Raw genomic sequence first — 20,591 nt, forward strand, 5'->3', positions numbered from 1 at the left:
TTAAAAGAAATATGACCGATGTATTGGTTATCATCATCCTAAGGGGCATTCATGGCCGATGTCTTGATCATCGTCCTAAGAAAGGTATAAGGGAGTCGATATATTTTTTAGTGAGCAAGTTTCATCAAAAAATAGGGGGGGGGGGGGGGCATATGTTGATGACAAGATTTGGTATTTATAGTGGTCATTACAGCGACGACTGGCTTAAGGGGCGACTAAATGAACAGTACCATGATTAGATAAATAGTACCACGATCAGATAAATAGTGCTCAACTTGGTAATTTCCGACTAGTGAACAATAGTTTCAGACCAATAATAGTGATTTCAGACTAGTGAACACGATTAGTGGTCATGACCAATAACCAGACGACTAGTAATCAAGGTTTGTTCCTGCAGTTGGTCTCCAGACAGATGGAAGAGTTGATCAAATCTAAGAAAGCCGAACTACATTAAAACGTATTCGGGTAGATATACGAGAGTTTTACGTGTTCAAATAGAAAATATATGTTTGTTATAGAAAATTTGGAGATCAAGTAGGCGTAGTCGAATCATATCTGTAAGTCTTGTTCGGTTTGAATTAGGAATCCTGATCTCTTACGGCTAAGACCTGCTGCCCTTTAAATATGAGAGGATCATGACCAATTGAGGACATCAACCAATCGATCAAACACAATTTACATTATCTTTCGTCTTTTGCCTAGCTCCTGTAGTACCGTTTTCTTTTCCCATCTATATTACTTCATGCTCTTGATCTCGATAACCAAGGACAAGCCGTCAATCACCTGCACTTCGATGGGGTCCCTCCCAAGCGTGGATGACGACGAAGGTTCGACGGCGCAGCATCACGACTAGGGCATCCTGAGTACTACTCGCTGGATATTGCACACGAGGCGCTCGGTGTGTTAGTGTGCCATGTTTTCTCGTCAACAGTATGGCTTAGTACCTACAATGTGCGAGGACTCTACTCTCCAATTGGATTCAGGGAGGATTGAATAATCGAGAAGGGGTGCGGTGGTTGAAAGACATTACTAAAATTCTTAGTTATGTGTAGCAATGGACAGAAGGCTCAATTTCAGCAAGATATACTACTCGAGTATTCCTTCAGAATTATCCATTAGAATGATGAGAGTTTTAATCATAAAAATTCCTTCAGATTTATACAACAGCTATCCAAATGGCCAAAGAAGACAAGAAAGTTATAGCCAACTCATGAGGAAAAAAATATTCAAGCTAACATAGATCATGTAGCATTTGCTAAATCGAAGCATCAATTCGACGACAAGCATTGGCAGACAAAAGTACCAATCAAATGTTAAGAGACTTGAGACTAGAGAGCCGTCTCCTCAAACATTTTTTTTCTACGATAAGATATTCCCCAATATCTTTTCTGTAGTGGTTCAGTATTGCTGCTATTGATGGTGCATTCTACAAAACTCAAGAGTTGCATGCACATGTGTTCCATATACAGTGGTCAAAAGGATAAATACAAAGAAGAGTCATACCTCATCTAATAACACAAAACGAAGCTAAGAGTGTCGAATATTTATACGAAACAAGCTAACCATTTCTGTGAAGACAGTATAGGACTGCTAATATCAAAGTTCACAGTTTCAGAACAAACTGAACCACTTTGATTCCTCCTGCTTCTCTTCCGATGTTTCATAGTATGTTGGCTCCTCTGTTTCGCTGCTTAAATAATTATCTGTGTATGTTGACTCCTCTCTTTTGCCGCTTATATAATTGTCAGTGTATTCTGAACCACCTTCGGAAGAATATGACAATGATTGATTCTCTGGCTGGACAAATTGAAGCATATATTTCAGGCCATTCATGACATCATAGATCATCAGTCCAATTCTTCCTCCAACCCAGCTGCCTAGATGGCTTCCTGCAAGATACCCCAGCCTCCCCAGCCTCTCCTCGCCATGGAAACCACCCACATAAGTTCCAAACAAGGTGCCAGTACCCCGGAGAAAACCTTCTGTCATGCTTCCACCAAAGTACATTGCTTCAAAGAAGTCCCAACCAGAAGAGATTATTGGCCCCAATATCCGTTTGGCTTGACGAGCAGCCACTTTCGCCGCTTTTGTACCAACTTTCTGAGCTTGCTTGGCTGCTTCAGAGGGTGTCAGGCCTTCTGTCACGGCATCAGCTAATGCTTTCTCAATAGCTCGTTGCCGCACCCTTTCCATGTGTACAGTTCGGAGGTTGTAGACATACAACTTGACACCCTCCTTCGCTGTGCATGCAAGGCTGCCAGGGCCCATGTCAAAGCAGTTCAGGAATGTGAACTGACCACTCTTCGATGCAGCCTCCTTTCCAACAAGTTCCCTGAACTTCTCAGCTGTAAATTAGAGGTGAATGGGGTCATTCCAAGGAGATAAGGTTTACTTTCATCTGAATTCTGAAACCATGAATATCTAGGAGAAGTTTGGAGATTGAAGAAGGAACCAATATCAATGCACTCATAGCTTGCAACTATTAATCTGTCATATTCAACTGTGACTATGTAAATAAGGGAGTGTGGCTTGAAGAATGTCAATATGGCTACCCAGCAAGAGCTATCTTTAAATAGATCCACTGAGTCAGTAACTGGAGTATGAAGAGACCTGGGATTACCAATTATGTAAAACAAATTGGTAAACTTGTGCAGCTAACCACTCTTTCATATCCAACAGAATTTACAAGCTAGCCAATTATCATTCATTACTGACTCAGTTGAAACAAAATGCTTTTTCACTACGAGTTCTTCAGCATAATGTAGGTATGCTACCACCAATGCTGAGACTATCTGTTTGTATTGTTTGGCATATGCATATAAAATGAGTGCTTATGGATCCATTAGGAAATGCTAGTTAATGTTCAGCACACGCTACTTAGTAAGAAGCTGATCTCAGGCAAACATGTAAAACTGAAAACTCACTGGTTCCCTACAGAACTTGTAACTTATTATTGATTCACTTGAAAACCCTCTATGAAGGAATTAAGTCTTGCTCAGTTGGTGGGAGGTGTGGATTTACACCCCCAACACCTAGGTTCGAGTCCTCTTCAACTCGAATTTGGATGCCTATTTCTTCTTAATGCAATGCCACCTAATTCCTCCTAGGTCAATCGAGTTTTTTTTAAACCCTGTTTGAACAGGTACCAGCTCTGGTTCTACCCTGTAGAATATATGGAACTATGAAGCTCTGGTTTCTCTAAATCAAATGCGGAGCTAGTGGGCTGTTTAGTAATTTCTGCCAATAGCTACAACTTCTGAACCTTTATAGTTTTGATTGTTTTTTTTTTCTTTTTTATCCTTGCAATTAGATATATAAATTATGTCATTTGTTGTTACAATTGATGGTGAGTCATATTTGTTGCAGTTGTGTGGTCTCAAATCCACCTCTAGCATTTGGATCCACTAAAGTCTGCAATAAAGTGCTCCGATTTTGTATTGTCATCTAGGCTCCAGAGAAGCCCAAAAACTGAGCACGGCTATTTGGCCAAGTGGCTATGACTAAAGCATACAAGCTGGGCGCCTGTGCTGGATGAAACACCACAGAGTATATTCCGTAACTAGTGGATGGGTATCATTATATTGATACCCCTAGTTATTCAACATAAGTCATGCAAGCATATATTGTTATGCTACCTCCAAGACAGAAGACACAGTGACTAACCGCTCGTATTGCTAGGCTCGTACATGTAAAATATGTTTTTGCCATTCCATTAGCGCAAAGTAGCCCATGCTAACCAATATTCAACCCACAGCCAGCTGCTGACATATGTTGTAAGCTTTCAAACGGCATTTTTGTTAAGTGTTAGCTCATTAGTAATAAATCAATACTAGCAAGTTGCTAACTCTATGACAAATTTATGACTTTCTGAATTAAGGCAAAAAGAAATTACGAGCAATTGGTCACATCTAGTCTGTTGATCAACTGAGAACCGCACGGTTTTTAGCTTCTATATGGAACTTCTTCGCACCACCACAAAGTACGGCACCGAAGAACTTAGCAAAAATGGAAGGAGATTTCCACCATTATCATCAATCTAAACCAGGCAAACAAATGCCTAACTACTCTCAGACAACAAAAATTAGCCCCTAAGAAGTCCATTACTGATCGACCAGCATAAACGCATCAGCACCCAAAATCAGGCAAATACGCATCCTCTCACCAGGAACCAACCACTCCCTAACAATCGACGAATCAAAGGTTACAAGGTAAGGAAAATTACAGTGGACAAGCACGCAACGACGGACCCACTGCCCACGGCTCTTCGTCTCGGAAACCAACCGGGGAAATTGCATAGGAAAAAGGAGGAAAGTAGATTCTTCGATCGGGAAGCTTACCGGTCATGCTGAGAGCGAGGACGCCCGTGATGAAGAGCAGCAGCTGCACGCGCCGCTTCTGTACGTCCAGCATCTTCGCCCGCCGCCGTCCGGATCGAACGCCGCGAGGATCTCCCCCTGGCCTAGGGACCAATCTCCCGCTCCCTTGCGTCCACCGGAGGAAGAGGGGAAGGGAAGGGAGGAATAAAGAGAGAAGCAAGCAAGGAAGGAGAATGGACGCGGCGTCCGCTTCGCTGGTGCCACGTGTTACAGACGGAGGTGATCCGCGCTACCTTCCTTAAGCACGAAGTTATATTATGGTGGAAAAAGTCTAATTTTAGTCCATTAACTATTGAAGCAGTTTAATTTTTATTTCTTAACTTTAATACTAGAAATCTTTTAAAATCATTCAGTTCTCATCCTTTTGGATCATTTCGGAGTGATTTTGTACACGTGACGTGTCTAACTCAGATTCGACATAACCAATTGTTAATGACTCGGTAGACGCTCTCTCTCCCCCTCTCACTTTCCCCAATTTCCCCGTCATGCCAGACCTCTTGCTTGTTGCTTGCCTCCATCTTGTTCCTCCAGCCTTCGCGCTCCATCCCATGTTCTCAAATGATCATCTCGAGGCACGGCGTAGCAGTCGTCGCTAGAGTGGCGATTCGCACAGGTCTTCGGTGAGCGAGCAGCAGGCGAGCAAGCGGCAACCACCGAAGCATGGGCAATGGCAGCCATGGTGGCATAGCGGCTCGATCAATGGCGTGGATGGAGAGAGATGGCTCGAGAAGGGAGGAAGAAGGGCAGGCGAGCCTCATTGCGCCATGAGGTAGCTCACCACGAGGTCAAATGGCTCAGGGGAGGCTTGCGGGGACCGAATCCATGGCAAGGTAGAGGAGACCGCTGTAATTTGCCGCCCTTGGTGAGCTTCTCTTTCCTTCTTCCACTCCAGTAGCATCAGCGAGTTCTCCTCTCACTCTAAAGCCCCTTATACTAGCTCAAGACCCTTAGGAAGACACTCAACATCAATCTCCACTATTGTCATCGCCGCCCAAGCTCCACCTCACTGTCGCCAACTCAACTTCGACCACCCCAGCGCCCCTAGAGAGCACGATGAGCATCCTTGGTGTCTTATCTAGCTTTCCCAACCATTTTTTATCCTCTCTGAGCCCCCACCGATCTGACGCCATGTACAATGCCTCCGTCACCTATCTTCTCTATCGCCAACCACTGGCAGAGCCACATCCCTAGGCAGCTTCCCCACGCCTCACCAAACCTCCCTGACAGCACCAAGTCCAGGAACAATGGCTCCCAACACATTCTCGTGGAGAACTGCCACCACCTTCAACTTCGACGAGCTCGTCCCTCCACTCCGGTCACCGCTTGCTGATAAGGACCCAACCACTGTACCTGTTATCGTCTGTAGATCACCGTAGGCAGCTCCAAGTCTAGCCCTACCCACTGTAGTCGCCGGTGGCGAGCACTACAGTTGCCGATGGTATTGCAGATGTAGGGAATCGAGCAAGCAGTGCCTCTCGTTGGATTAAGGGAAGAAACCGTGGCCGGTGGCGCTTCAATAGTGAATCGGGGAGGTGAAGTTCGAGATAGTGGAGCATGAGGTTCCGCGGACTCGAGGAGTCGAGGATGGTATTTAGGGATGGAGGGGGACGAGGGCATCTCGCCAGACTAGTGAGAGAAATGCTTGGAAGAAGCAAGAGAAAAAGAAAGTAGAGGGAGGGGATCCTGGAGCACTAGACTTCCATTCCCATGCGTGGCAATCATGGTAGCTAGCAGCCAGTTGGCTTCGCCATGAAGAAATAAAGAGAGGAGGGGGAGAGAAAAGAAAAGGCAGGGGAATGGAATGACAAATGGGCCTAGCCATGGAAATTGGAGAGGAGGAGGAAGATGATGATACTGACGGGTGAGCTCAATCAATGAGAGGCTGAGTTAGCATGGGCAGACCATGTGGGATCTGAGTCAACAACGTCACGTGTGCAAAACCACTCCGAAACGAGCCGAGAGACGAGAACTGAATAGTAGAGGGTGCTCTTGTACCCCTTAGATTCGCTGATCTTCATCATCTTCTACATGAACCAGGTATCACACCCCCGCCGAAGAGCATATGCATCGTCAAGAAGAGGCCCTTGTTGCGATATGAGATGATGCAAACTCATTCTCTATTGACAACGACACGTGTCCTCACCAAGATGAGGAACCACAGCCAACTATTGTTGTTCTCACTCTCAACCATTGCATACGCGAAAGGAATGATCTGATTGTTTGCATCCGCCGCCAACGCTGTCATTAGGTTACCATGGTACTTGCCGCTAAAAAATGTGGCATCCACACATACAACCGACTTGCAATGTCTGAAAGCTTCGATGCATTAGGCAAAGAACCAGAAAAACCTAATGAGGTGTCGGTCAGTGCTACTGTATGACCCATCCTCCAGCCTGATCGGCTCATCCGCCATGGCCCACTGGATCCCTGGATTGGTCATGGCAATCTTCTGCAGCAGGCTTGGGGTATAGTTATAAGACTCTTCGAAACTTTCAAACAACATCTTCAACGCCTTCTGTTTCGCTCGCCACGCAGTGTGATAATTGATCAGCATACACGTCTTAGTCTGCACCTCCTCCATAATGGATTTTGGTGACAAACATATGTTCGTGCCAACAAGGGTGATGAGGAGTTGGGCTATGAACCTCAGATCAACGGCGTGGCTCACATTCCTAACAACCTCTTCGCTGCATGTATGTGGGGTGTGTCTACTCATCACAAAATAGTTCTCGTATTTTGGCTTATATGCTCATACAAAGTAAGGACAATTTGGGTGCTTGATATACCTGATCTCATACTTTGTAGGGTTAGACCGGGCGCACTTGTGGTCCCTTTTTGTGATTACAACATAGTTGCTGATAAAGTGGATGACCTCCTCCCTGTTCTGAAACCGTTGTCCCACCTAGATATCGCTATTCTGATATCCCCAGTTAGATAGGGTGTTATACTCAACGATGGTACAATCTAGCAGCTCAGCACCATGAAAGTACTGGATTGCCAGCACCGGGTCATCGTTGTCAGCACCTTTTTCATCCCCGCTATCACCGGCTTCATCATCCATGCATCCTGCATCTACCTCACCATGGTCCACTTCAGGTCCCTCTGTACTGGAAGTACCCTCCCCAACATGTCCTCCCTCCTCATCATGCATCACATGATGGTCTGATCCTTCCACGCTAGGCACCACTTCACCTTGCACCAATCGTGATACTATGTTTACGTACACTCCCATTTCAAAGTTCTCATCTAATACCTTGCGTGAGTACAAAGCACATGCGTTATTCCTTCTCAAATCGAACAATGTATGGACAATGATCGAACTGTTTGGTATAAGCCGTGGCCGCACACCCTCTAGGACAACATTGTAGGACTGCTGGTTCACACGCAAAAGGCTTATAATATGTGATTTTAAGCCTTCTAGATCAATAGATAGCTCAACCGTACTCTCTACGTGCTGGTAGTTCTGAATTGATACGAGTCTCCCATGCAAAACAGCAGGACGTTCTCCATAATAAATATGAATAGCCACAGCGTCTCTGCTAAACAAACGTAAATAGACAAATAACTACTTAGATGTATATACTATAAACAGCTAATTACGCCCCATACATTATCATAACTCTGGTTATCATGCCTATCGCGGGATCAAAATTACGATTACACTATAGTAGATGCTGTTACAAGATTATAATTACTGTTACGAGATCATAAAATATGCAAATATTATATCTAATCTATTTTATCAACTTAATACCATTTAACCAATGTATTCGAACGGAATAAATACTCTACTTTCTCTAATTACATTTTTTAATCTAAATATTAAGTACATACATAATCTACATACTTACTATTACGAAAGACTGTCATCTCTGCGCGCTGCTGCTTTACTCCTGCTTGCGCTCGACTGCTGCTTCAAATGCTGCTCGTCCTCACGCTCGCCTGCTGCTCTGCTCGCGCTCGAATGCATGTGATGGAATGCGCAACGAACATTTTATAGCAGCTGACCAAGATCAAAGCAGCAGTTTGGTCGCCGGTAGACAGAATAAAGGAAAAAATAAAAGAGAAAAAATAAAGTATGACGTGATGGCACACGGTGTACGAATTCGTATTTTTGCCTTATCTCGCATGTCCAAACATCTGTACAAATGTCGAACGAAATAAATGGTGCAGCGGGTTCAGACTGAAACATGTACTGTATTCTCTCCTGTATGTTGGTTTCACCTGACTCCTGGAAGTGAACTTCGATGTATCATCACAAAGAACTGAAATAACGTTGCGATGTCAGACCCAAATACCATGTCGAGTCTCAAATTTCACAACACAACTTCTGAGCCTGCAGTATTATTCAGACCTACTGAAATTTCTTCGTGTACTAATTGGACTACTTAAGACTGTTAAATCTGTGGCCTCACAAAGGACAGTTAAATCTGCAATATACTTCACAACACAGCACACAGTAAAACCATGTTCCAGAACCAGAAGCACACCAGCTAAGTTGATTACACCTTCTCTTGGAATTACAGTAGCAGCTCATAAATACTTCTTGTAATTAATAAACAAACCTCGCTTTATTGCAAACCAAACCAGATAAAACGAAGAAACTAAACTTGCAGGCCCGAAGAGACCAATGAGCGGATCCATGCATGTCTGCATGCTGTCATCATGCCACTCTAGCTAAGCAAGCTAGATCACGTGACAGCAATGGCGGAAGCCAGGACGAGCTCGCGGGGCCTCTCAGTCCTCGTACGTGCGGCACTCGTCGGTCTCGGGGTTGTCCTTGCAGTACTCCTCCAGCGGGTCGGCGCCCTTCTGCCGGTCTCGCGCGTGGCTGGCGGCCGCGCTGAGCTCCTCCACCTCGTCCCAGGCCGCCACGCACTCGCCGCTCACCGGATCGTCCGCGCACGTCTCCTGCGCCTGCTTGATGCTCTCGGACACCTTGCTGGCCAGATCCGGTGGCGTGGCCGGCGAGCTGACAGCCACGGCCACCAGCCGGCGGTGCGCGCGCACGGGCCGGACCACGAACGACACGACGTTCTGGAGAGACGGCAGCGCGGCCGGGGGCTGCGGGAGGGTTCTTGGAGCCGGGAAGGCAGCTATGGCAGCCATGGCGGTGACCGTGGTGGCCATGGCTTCGCGATTTGGTTATCTTGGTAGTAGTGATGAAGAGAAGGTTTAGTTGGGTTTGGGACGGTCTCCTTTATGTCGTCTCCTCTTATCGCTTTCCGGCCAATTGCGTGGTGACAAATCAGCCACGGCAGATTTTCATTCTAGAAGAACTTTTCTTTTATTCTTTTTCCTTATTTCCAACCATACTAGCTATTTGAGCTATGGTTTCGATTGTAAGTTTTGGTTGTTAGCAAGTTGATCACTTAATAATAATAGTGTCATTGCTGCTATTGCTACATCGCATGCTATTATTAAGCAGGTGACCTTTGCATATTTCTACTATATTTTTGCAGTGGTTACAAGTTTGAATTTTGGATTCAAAGCTACTTTTTTGACTTAATAGTTCGAAAACTGGAGTGAAAATTTGAGTTACATGAGTTCAAATGTAAACTTCTCCCTTGGCCTCTTACGATCTGATTGGAGGTCAGAATTCCCATATAAAACCTTCCGAAGATTCGGCACCCAACCCTAAGAAAATAGATATCATAAATCCTTATTATCCGATATTTATACCTGGCAAAACACAAATATCGTAAGAAAAATCTATATCCGTCTGTCGGTGTATCAGGAACCGGGGGTCCCTGAGTCCTGAGACCAGGCCAGCCGTCCGCCACGTGTCACCGCAGTTCCCCGATGACACGCAGAGTTCAAGTACCGGGAAGAAAGTGTTCAGGGAGGTGCCCGGTCGCCCCCGAGCACCCTAGTCCCTCGACGATCAGAAGAGCTAAGTTCCGGGAGAGAGCGCTCGGGGGGCTGCGTGCGGTAGCCCCCGAGCGCCCGGTTCCCCGAGGGTCAGTGCAAAAGTGCTCGGGAGAGAGTGCTCGGGGTTGCACGTGGTAGCCCCCGAGCACTCGGTTCCCCGAAGGTTCGTGCGAGAGTGCTCGGGAGAGAGTGCTCGGGGAGGTGAACAGTACCCCCCGAGCACTCGGTGCCCCGACGACCCAGAAGGGCCCCCGAGGGGCCCGCAGATAGGGTGTCAACCAGTCAGAGGTCCGAGGCCGCATTTAATGGGCGTGCGCGGCCTGACATTCCCAACTGCTCCCGCCGCAGTGTCAGTCCCTGCCATACTTTGGCAGAGAGGCGTGGGGGCATTAATTGCACGGGTTCCGTCCCGTATCATCCGGTGTATCTCGGGATAACGTTGCCAGGATCAAGGCGTTCCGCCTGCTGCCCTGCCGCGGCAGAGGGACAAGACAGGGCGGGCACGCCAGGTGCCTCTGTGGCTGCTCGGTGGGCCCTCTCAACGGCGCCCGTCGCCAGGGCGTCCACAGTGACGAGTGGCCGGACGCGCGCCGTGTTTTTCCACCGCCCCTGTCACTTCGCCCAGAGAAAATGACGACGCCTTTCTCAGTCGTGGCGTCTTGGAACTTGTGCCCCTTCCTTCCCGTTCGGGTATGTCGTGGCCGGCGAGTGCATAAAAGGATCGGCATACAGAAAGAAGGGGGGAGATTGGATCGAAACATCGGAGGAGAGAACAATTGGAAAAAAGACAAGCCCAAGCAGTAGACCGTTCCACACTCAGACGAAGAACATTGCAAGCAAGCCTGTGCAGAGCTAGAACAAGGAGCCTCAAGCTCTTAGTTAGACAATATATTCTTGTAACCAGACATATCCCTGAGGGATCCCCCTCAGGGTAAGATATAGCATCCATACAGGAGTATGGTATTACGCCCCCGTGCGGCCCGAACCTGTCTAAACTCTGGTGTATTTACTTCCCTTTGCACTAGGCCGATCATCCCCCACCACCGGCCGTTGAATTTACTTCCACTTCCATTTATTTCTCCGACGAACTTATTCAGGAACATCCCCCGGCCGAATCTTTAAAAAAGGGTCTCTCGGAATCCCTGCGACAGGAGTTAATCCTCCGACACCGTCGGACAAACGTATATGAATACATATATATCCTAATTCTTTTTCCGGATATGGATGTGGTATGAACAATCTTGACAAATATAGATATTGATAATATCTGTATCTGTTTATGCAGAATTAATTACCTCGCTAGAATCTAATTAGCCACTCCACTTTATTCTTTTATCTTGTTTTCTCACCTAATTACTACCATCCATGTTTCCCTTTTCATATGCTTTAGTGCTTGCAGAGCTACTACTAATCGTAACGCTGTCATTTGGAAGGCAACTAGAACTTATTTTGTTGGATGACTTTTGATTTACTTGTTTTTGTGAGGCTGAAGTAATACTTACTAGTCAGTTGCCACTTAGTTACTTGATGATATTGTATCACAGTGTTATGCTAATCGAAACAATTGCCTTTCCACCTGAGTGATGTCATCCTCAAAGTGTCGTTCCTCTCTCCTTTCCGTTGTTTGCCTTAATTAGATGGGTGCTTTAACACGTTTCGATTAGCATCTAGCCGCTGAATCGCGCGCCCGCGTGTTAAAGCAAATGTGCGCTGGTAGCAATATTCTTTCCCCTTCTTTTTTTCGCAACATTGTTTCCTTTAAGTAAACTTCATTTTCGCCGTACGTGGCCCAAGGACACCTGACCACGTAGCGTTGGGGCGTGCCAAGTAAAGAATCGATGAAACCGGGGCCGAACACTTCGGTATCAACGCACGTGCCGTTTTTTCCAAGTCGAGCTCAGCCTGGTCAACGTCGATTTCGACACGCGCGAGAACTTCTCTTTCCGATCGAGATCGAGGATCACCATCATGTACGCACACGCTAAAACCAAGGGAATCACCGATCTGAATCTAGTGGCCGGCGGACGGCTGGTCGCTGTGTCTTCTGCATCTCAGCTTCCTCCCACGTCGGTCGACAAGGAGATGGCCCATCGTTCGTTCCCACTCGTCCCAACGCACGCACGCACGCTCTATAGAAATTCTGCCTCGCACAAGCCTTCAAAGTCTCGCTGCATGCAGGAAGGTTATCGAACTGATGACGGCTAGCCGAGGGGAGGGAGAAAAAATATGTCGGCCCGCGTCGACGTACTCGGAAGTTCTCGCAGTTTTTAGACATGATTAGGGAAAAAAAAAAAGAAAAAAGAAGAGAAAGAGCACCTCTACTCATGTCTCTGGATCCGCCGCTGCTCTCCACCGTCTCGTAGCACTGTCCTGTCTAACTCCAGCCGCGGGGTGAAAAAAATGTCCTTTTGCGTCACCATGTGTGTCAGGTGGCAGCGACGTATTATTTGTTTGTAACGAATCTGTAACGTTTCGGGTCAAGCCTTTGTAGGTTATCTAGAATTGTACATGTTCCGGTGCAATTGCAAGAAAATAGAAAAACGCCTCTGAGTAAATTTCATTATGGAAACTATCCGATCTCTAGTTGATCACAGGTCAATCTCCGCACACTCATCTCCTCCTTGATCTGATGGAGCATGGTCAGTGCCGACTTGTGCTTAAAAAATTTGTCGGTTTCTCTCTTCCCAAATACTCCATATTATGAAAAATGATGAATGCGCTACAGTACACCTTTAATTCTTTGAAAATCTTTCCATGTTCACATTCCACCATTGACTAATGGTTTGGTTTGATGCATGGAGAAAAAATTGGATTTAAAAGAACGAGGGGGCACTGGTAAGACCGAAATTAGAAAATTTCGGTCAATTTCAGTCCGAAATTCTTCAAAAATTTGGACAAAAATGACTAAAATCAATGTATTTAATCAAAATTAATTCAAATTTGAATAATTTCGACTGGTTTTGACCGGTAACACCAAATACCGGAGGTGACTGGTAGGACCGAAAATAGGTGAAATTCGGCCGAATTTTTTTCATGGTTTGATGCTGGGGCATTAATCATATCATGCGTCCATGCACGAACTAGCTCCCAACCTCTTTTGTGTAGCTACAGTGCAAACATAGATGGTCCGTTATTTCTTGCTCTTGATCACACAGTTGGCATATCGGGTTATAGGGCCAATTCCGTCGTGCAAGCTTGTCTACCGTCAAAAGTCTTTTATGTATCATCAGCCAAGCAACGAACTTATGTTTCCCTTCCATATGTGCTCGCCAGACTGCCTGCATCAAAAGTTGTGTAGGGTCCATGAAACTTTGCAGAATGGGCGCTATATTGGCCGTTAGACGTCCACTTCCTTGTGATGGTATCCGACTTTTCCAAAAGATGCACTTTCTCGTTAGCATGATGAGTTCAACCATTTCCTCCACTGATATCATTTTCATCAGTCCTCTCGTCCACTTGTTCCCTAGTATGTCTTCACGTACTGACATATTCTTTCTCCATACAAGTTTGTACAATCTCGATTTTGTGTCCATTGGTGCTCCCCCATCAATCTAGCTTGAGTGCTAGAATTTTGCAGTTCGGCCATCCCCAAGCTAGACTTGCGTGTTCAACCTGAACAACTGTTTGTCCGTGTTGTCGCACGACAAATATTTGCCCACCCATGGCCCCTCAGCATCTGTCCATTCATACCATAGCCAACGCCAACGCAGTGCTCTACCGAAGAATTCAATATTCTTGATTCATAAGTCTCCTTTTTTCTTCGGCCTACTGACCCATTTCCAGGTCACCAGATAGTGCCCACCACTTGATTCCTCTAATCCTCCAGAGGAAATTGCGTCTGATGCGATCAATCTTCTTTATAGCCCACTTCTTAATTGTGAACACTGTCTGATGATACACTGGGATAGAGGACATCACAATATTAACTAGTGTGAGTTGTCCTGTCTTGTTGATTAGTCGTCCCTTCTAACCTGACAGCTTGGCCAAGACCTTTTGAATCAATTGTTGCACCTCCCTTTTGGTTAGCTTTTTGGTGCTAAGAGGCAGACCCAGGTATTGGCATGGGAAGGTCATGATCACACAAGGAAAAGGTTGCATGACATCCACAATGTCTAATTCTTCACATCAGATAGGGTACATGAGAAATCAAGTTAAAATGAGTCTTGATTTACATGTGATGAGTGATTGACAAAGGGTTATTTTGGTTTGATGATGTTTTGATTGTATAAGCATGTATATATGTTGTAATTATAATCACGACTAACCAAAATCGAAGGAAATAGAGTTGGCATAGTTCCGTCAAAGTCCAAGGAAAATTGCACTCACCGGATAGTCCAATGTGTGAGAATTTGTACACACCGGATGATCTGGTGAGCACTTGGAAACAACGTCAGAGTATTTAACAGAGGTGGTCTACTCACAAGATAATTTGGTGATCAGAGGCAGTGCACGCCTGTGATGCCTGTTCTCTCCGTGCCAACCGCCTCCATGACCCCTGCTCTCACTCCGTCACCACGATTTCCCTGTCTCCATAACCGCCCGCCTCCTAATCGTCTATAAAACCCAAATCAAAGCCTTGATCGGGCCTCCCTCTGCCTCACCGCGGCCAAGCCGCCAAGTTTCATCGGATTTCCCTCACCAGAGAGCTTGTGTGCCATCGCCGAACCTTTGCCACAACCTGCTGTCGTCGCTGAGTCGATTCGCGCCACCCCGACGCCGTCTGAACCTTCGTCGGTGTTCACCGTCAGCATCTCATCGTCCCCGATTGTTCGCTGTCGAATTCCAGCCACCGCACGGAGCTCCAAAGGCCACTGAAGCCTGCCGTTGAAGCCCTTCTGTCGCCAAGCTTCTCCGGTCTGCCTTGCCATCGTTCAAGGCATCAAACGGATTTGCCACCATCACCTGGTGGTGCTCCGCCACTCGCTATCGTCTCGTGAGCATCGTAGTGCTGTTGCCGCTGTCCTACGACTGTTCGCCATTGTGGCCGAGCTCGTCGTTGCCGCCCTGAATCGCCAGAGCCTAAGTAGACCTCCTCTCCTCCGCCTAATTTTCAACTGACGGTCCAAATTAGATCCATCTGTACCCCTTTGCGAGCCAATAGGAAGCTGCCACGTGTACACATAATCCCAGTCAGAATATGTACTCCACATCAGCACCGCGCAAGCTGCCACATCATCATTTTGTCTGACGTGGCAGTCCAGTCAGCAGATCAGAGCCAAGTCAACAACCCGGTCAGCTAGATGACGTCAGCGTTGCATAGTAATTTAATTTTCCTATAGATAAATAATCATGAAAATAGAATAATTCTGAATATAGATTTTTAACAGAAAATTATAGAAATTAGTTTATGATTTAAATAAATGTTTTTAATAGGTTTTTAATTAAGAAAATAGTTTTAATGTTAAGAATAAACATTTTTAATTAGAAAATAGTTTTAGAAAATCTAGATTAATTCTAATAGTTTTAAATGTGTTTTCTTTAGTTAAATAAATACTTTTAATATGTTTTATTGCATATAAAAATAGTTTTGTTTCTAGAAAGATGCAATAAATTCTATAAATTTTTTAATCATTTTAATGCTATAAAATAATCCTAGAAAAATTTAAATAAATGTTTTAGGCCTTTTAAAAATTAAGTTTAATTCTAGAAAATTAGTTTCCATGGTTTTTAGTCCTTTAAAAATTTGTTTAGTCATAGCTTCCATGTCATAGCTCCGATTTGTATAATTCTTGTGTCTAAATTTTCTAAATTCGTAGCCTAGCTAGCCTTAACGTTTGTGTATTGTGTTAGCTTCATTTTGCGCTTGTTCTTAGTGTGTCATTCTCTTTGCGTGTAGATGATCTTATCCCGGAGCCGTTCGAGCATATTCAAGATCAAGACTTCGGTGACCTTTGAGCAGCACTTCGAGGAAGGTAAGTGTCCTTGATCACATTGATCCCATTATAGGGAAATATGTTTTTTACTTCTAATTCCATGCTTGTCAATATGAAACCTATGTCTAGATTCTTCCATGATTTTCCTTGTCACTGTTGTATGGGTCCTGGGAATAATTGGTAGATACACTAGTCGCTGTCATGGTTAGGTTATAATTTAAACATGACTAATATCTATGCAACATAAACTGGGAATGGTAATTTTTGTAGTAACATGGAATTAGGGATCCTAATAGGATGGTTGACTTGATGATGGTACGGGAATGCACAATTAGGTTGTGATTTGTACCTGTGTAGGATCCTAAGGACGGGTTCATGGACATGAAACCCGACACAATAGCATAACCACGAGGCTTATATGGGTATGACCTGGTCAATTAATTAGCCACCCCTCCGATTTTATAGGCACTAGTGGACAGTTGACTGGCATAAGATGGGGCATTTGCAGTGATGGAATCACTGTTAGCAGTGAAACCTTAGTGGATACTTATGAGTCCGTGAAAGCTTTGTAACGGTCTTGTAGTGCTCTTATTGTGGCATACCGCAGGAAGTGTGCAAGTGCTTGGCCGGCATAGCAACATAGATTGTCATCTGGTAATGCAGGTGATGAAATCACGACTCGTGGGTAAAGTATGCAACCTCTATAGAGTGTAAAACTAGTATATCTGCCGTACTCACGGTCAAGAGTAGGCTTGGACTTCTTCATGATTAGTGGAAGATCTTGGATGGTTGGTTCTGGTAATTGAGTGGTCATAACCCTATGAGTTGGTAGCCGAATATGAAATATCTGATGAGTTTGGTAGTCATTTGGAATTCGATGAGTAGTTCTTGTGAAGTTAGTGTTGTCACACATAGTAAATAAGACTGCTATGTATTTTTGGGTCATAGGATAGGATGCTATAGATGTAGTAAATCTGAGTCAAGTCTTTCTTGTCTTCAGCCTTCATGTCATATTTTCCCACACGTGCGGAGTATGATATGTACCTACACTTGCTATTTCCAATAATAACGTTGCTTAGTTGGAGAAGACTACGAAGAGATCAAGGAAGCTGAAGACTACAAAAAGACAGAGCATCCTAGGTTGCGTTGCCCCTAATTGATTGCCTATGGTATACCCTGAAGCTTTCGTTGGAGTTTCCTCGTATTCATTCGCTACTGTTTAAATCTCTGGTATTTGTTTCAATAAAGTTGTTTTTATGCGATATAGTACTGTTTATCGCTAATGACGTCACTACATGTAAACTGATCCTGGCATACATGTAGTTTACATCTGGTTTTTTCTTTTGAACCGGGTGTGACAACGCTAGAGTATTCTTTCTTTGATGGCAAAATTTGAATGTTGCATCGGATGGTCCGGTGTTCAGAGGATGTGAACACCGAATAGTCCAGATAAGTGTGTTTTTGGTGCCATAGAGAAGATGCACACTGGACAGTCTGATAATAAGCTGTGTGTGCACCGAAGGCTTCACCTGACCATTTAACAGAGATATTGCAAAATGAGGTCTGATGTAGTTGTACTCACCGGACGATCCGCTGATGGACCTTGTACTCACAGGAGGGTTTTCCAAGAGGTTTCCATAGAAGGAATCATTGTACTCATTTGATGGTTCGGTATTCAGAGACTGTACACATCGGAACATCCACTGTTCATATTTTTCTTTGGATTGTCTTTTTCAACAGGGATTTGATTTGAACTTGTGATAATTTTATATAGTGTTTTGGAGATACATGTCTGCTTGCCTCATGATATGTAGGTGATAGATGCAACTTGGTGGATGACGGCGGGATGATCGGAGCGGGGTGCTTGGTGTCAGATGATTGAGGAGGCTAGACGGAGTCGAGAGTGATCCTAGCTATGCACATGGAGGTCAAGAAAAGCTTGAAATGATGTATGAAGATGGCATATTGACAAAGTCAATCGAATGGGATGCCGGTGCAAATGACAAGACGGCTCGAGGGATTGGGAGCGAGAGAGACTTGCCGGCGGTCAAGATCGCAAGATGGAGTACACGCGTCGACATTAGGACGCTTACTTGCGGTCAAAGTAAGTAGCTGGAGTTACACTTTGAGAAATGTACAAGGCGGTTTCACGGTTTAGCCTTAAAACTGTGGAGGGGTGAAGTGCACGTGGCATCATCGTGGAGTTAGCATCGAGGAGAAGCTAAGTCGTGAAGGTGTCAAGGCCGTTCGATGGACGGAACGAAAAATGAACCAAAATGTCCTGGTGATAGGTAGGAGGTCGTCACAAGCAAGGGGTATTTTAAGAATAAGGAAGCTTAAGTGCTAAACTACCTCCCTAGGTCTATAAATAGAGGGGTAGTTCTGTAGGGAAGGCTTGAGCCAACCATTTGAGAGTGTAGTGATAGGTTTTTGAGGTGATGAGATGATAGACTTAGTCTTTGTAATAGGTTAGAGCTTTTGAGAGGAAAATACTTTACAATTTACCTAAAATAGAGGTAATCTCTGGGCTTAATTAAGTTTATTTTCTCGTATGAGCTTGTGTTCATCTCCTTCTAGTCCTTCTCTTTTGGTTCCTTTATTTTTCTTACAAATTTTTCATTTTTTGTTGTGATTTTCATTTTCCTTTTGAGCTATAGTTTTTCCTCCCTTGTGAAGGTGATCTTTTTGTTGCTAGGGACATAAAATGCACGTACAATAGTATGAATTTGAGTTCGCATTCCCTTACCTCTAAGTCATCAACTTGGAGAGTTTCTTCACCTGATGATTATCTTCTCGAGTTTCTTTTTTAGTTGCGAGCTTGTTGTGACTAGGGTCATGGAATGATCTTAAAAAGAACCTTGTGTTCATATCTCATCTATGGAGTCACATGTTAACAATTCTTTTTATTGTTTCTCTCTATTTGTTTTCGCTTGAGTTTTGAGATGTGTTGGGTAAAACAAATGAGCAGGGATTAGAAAGAATTTAATGAGGTGCCTATTTACCTCCTTAGTCGCCAATTTTGATTCTACAGTATAACATACATTTGATTAGTTTAGTGGTGAGTCCTAAGACAGTTCAAAAAAATATCAAGAATGTATATCATTCTTCATATTTTTTGCCACCGAAGGAGCTCACTTTATATATAGGTATAACGGGAATAGTGAAGAACTCCACAAATACATCACTGCTTCGGCTTACACAAAACTCCCACTGCATACATTCTTTAGTTCACGCAAGTACAATACTGGGGCGCACAACATATAAAGAAATTGCACGCGAAATATACTAGAACACCATGCGGACAACAAAAGCACATATTATATGATATTTGGCCTGATTTAGATTGAGCTCATAAGCGTCCTATAAGTGTACAAGTACATATATTTAATACTATCTCGCTAGTTAAGCAAGGGTAAAATTAATTTATAAGGCCATTAGAATTCACACCACCAGTCCCGGATTAATCATTTTACGCAAAACGATGACGAAAATATAAGTGGATTGACGAAGTGTGTGATTTACCCGATGTGCAGTAGACCTAAGCCAATTTAAACTCTAGGCTGTTACACATCACCCTGTAGTTGCACTTGCACAGTTACATTTCAGAATCCGAGCATATTGACGCGGCAGCGGCAGCGACGACAATGGCAGTGGCATCTGCATGCCGCCGTACAGCTGCACGAGGTGGTCCGGGACGTTCGGCACATCGAGCGATACGCTCGCGACGTCCCCAAGCATCCGGAGCTGGGAGTTCCGCAGCATGAGCGCGGCGCACAGCTCCCGCGCGTGAGCGTTGAGCACCCGGTTCTCCTGCTCCAGCATGCGGCACTGTTGCAGGGCATCGCCGACGCTGGCCCGCATCGCCTCGTTCTCTCGCTGGAGCCGCTCCGCATGGGCCTTCAGGTCGTCCACGTACTGCTGCAGCTTCATGCGGGACTTCCGCGCCGACCGCCGCTCCTCCTCGGTGAGTGTAGTACAGTACCCGCACGTTCCTAGGAGCAGGGGTGGAGCTAGGCTTGACCCAAGACTCGGACTATGTCTAGGCATAGGACCATCAGGATTCGGTAGTCTATAGAAGCTACAGAGAATTAAGAACAGGATGCGGACCGTGACGTAGGCTATGGCCTCGGTTGCCATAGGAGCTCCACCCCTGCCTAGGAGTATGCACTAGGAGAGGCACGGGACTTAGCCGCGACGGGAAAGGAGGGGGTGGAAGAACGCGACAAGATCATAGAAGAGGGATAAGGACTAGTGATAATATTTTGGACCAAACAAAGCTTCGGATCTGAATCAAACCAAAACTTTGTTCGATCAGTTTATTGGGAACATAGCAGAGGCGGATCAGGAGATCACGTAGAGGAAGTAGAGCAGCACGATGGAGAGGGAGTGAAGGTAGCAGAAGTGGAGGCTAGCTTCCGAGAGCGACATGGCGGAACCCGGGGAACAAACAAGAGCAGATCGAGAGTGCAGA

At 45.1% G+C, this 20,591-nt stretch overlaps 2 protein-coding genes across 2 annotated transcripts; both read right to left on the reverse strand.

Annotated features, from left to right (window-relative positions):
* Positions 1-1,339: 1,339 nt before the first annotated feature.
* On the reverse strand, positions 1,340-4,564 carry LOC133916254 (uncharacterized). Its single transcript, XM_062359858.1, has 2 exons — positions 4,338-4,564; positions 1,340-2,345 (listed from the first exon to the last, which is right to left on the reverse strand). Exons 1-2 carry the CDS (start codon positions 4,408-4,410, stop codon positions 1,612-1,614), a joined length of 807 nt encoding a protein of 268 aa, XP_062215842.1. The 5' UTR covers positions 4,411-4,564; the 3' UTR covers positions 1,340-1,611.
* Positions 4,565-8,795: 4,231 nt separating this feature from the next.
* Positions 8,796-9,546, reverse strand: LOC133916255 (calvin cycle protein CP12-1, chloroplastic-like). The gene has a single exon (XM_062359859.1). It carries the CDS (start codon positions 9,504-9,506, stop codon positions 9,114-9,116), a length of 393 nt encoding a protein of 130 aa, XP_062215843.1. The 5' UTR covers positions 9,507-9,546; the 3' UTR covers positions 8,796-9,113.
* Positions 9,547-20,591: the final 11,045 nt, after the last annotated feature.

This window comes from Phragmites australis, chromosome 4, assembly GCF_958298935.1.
Source record: "Phragmites australis chromosome 4, lpPhrAust1.1, whole genome shotgun sequence".
NCBI classification, from domain to species: Eukaryota; Viridiplantae; Streptophyta; class Magnoliopsida; order Poales; family Poaceae; genus Phragmites; species Phragmites australis.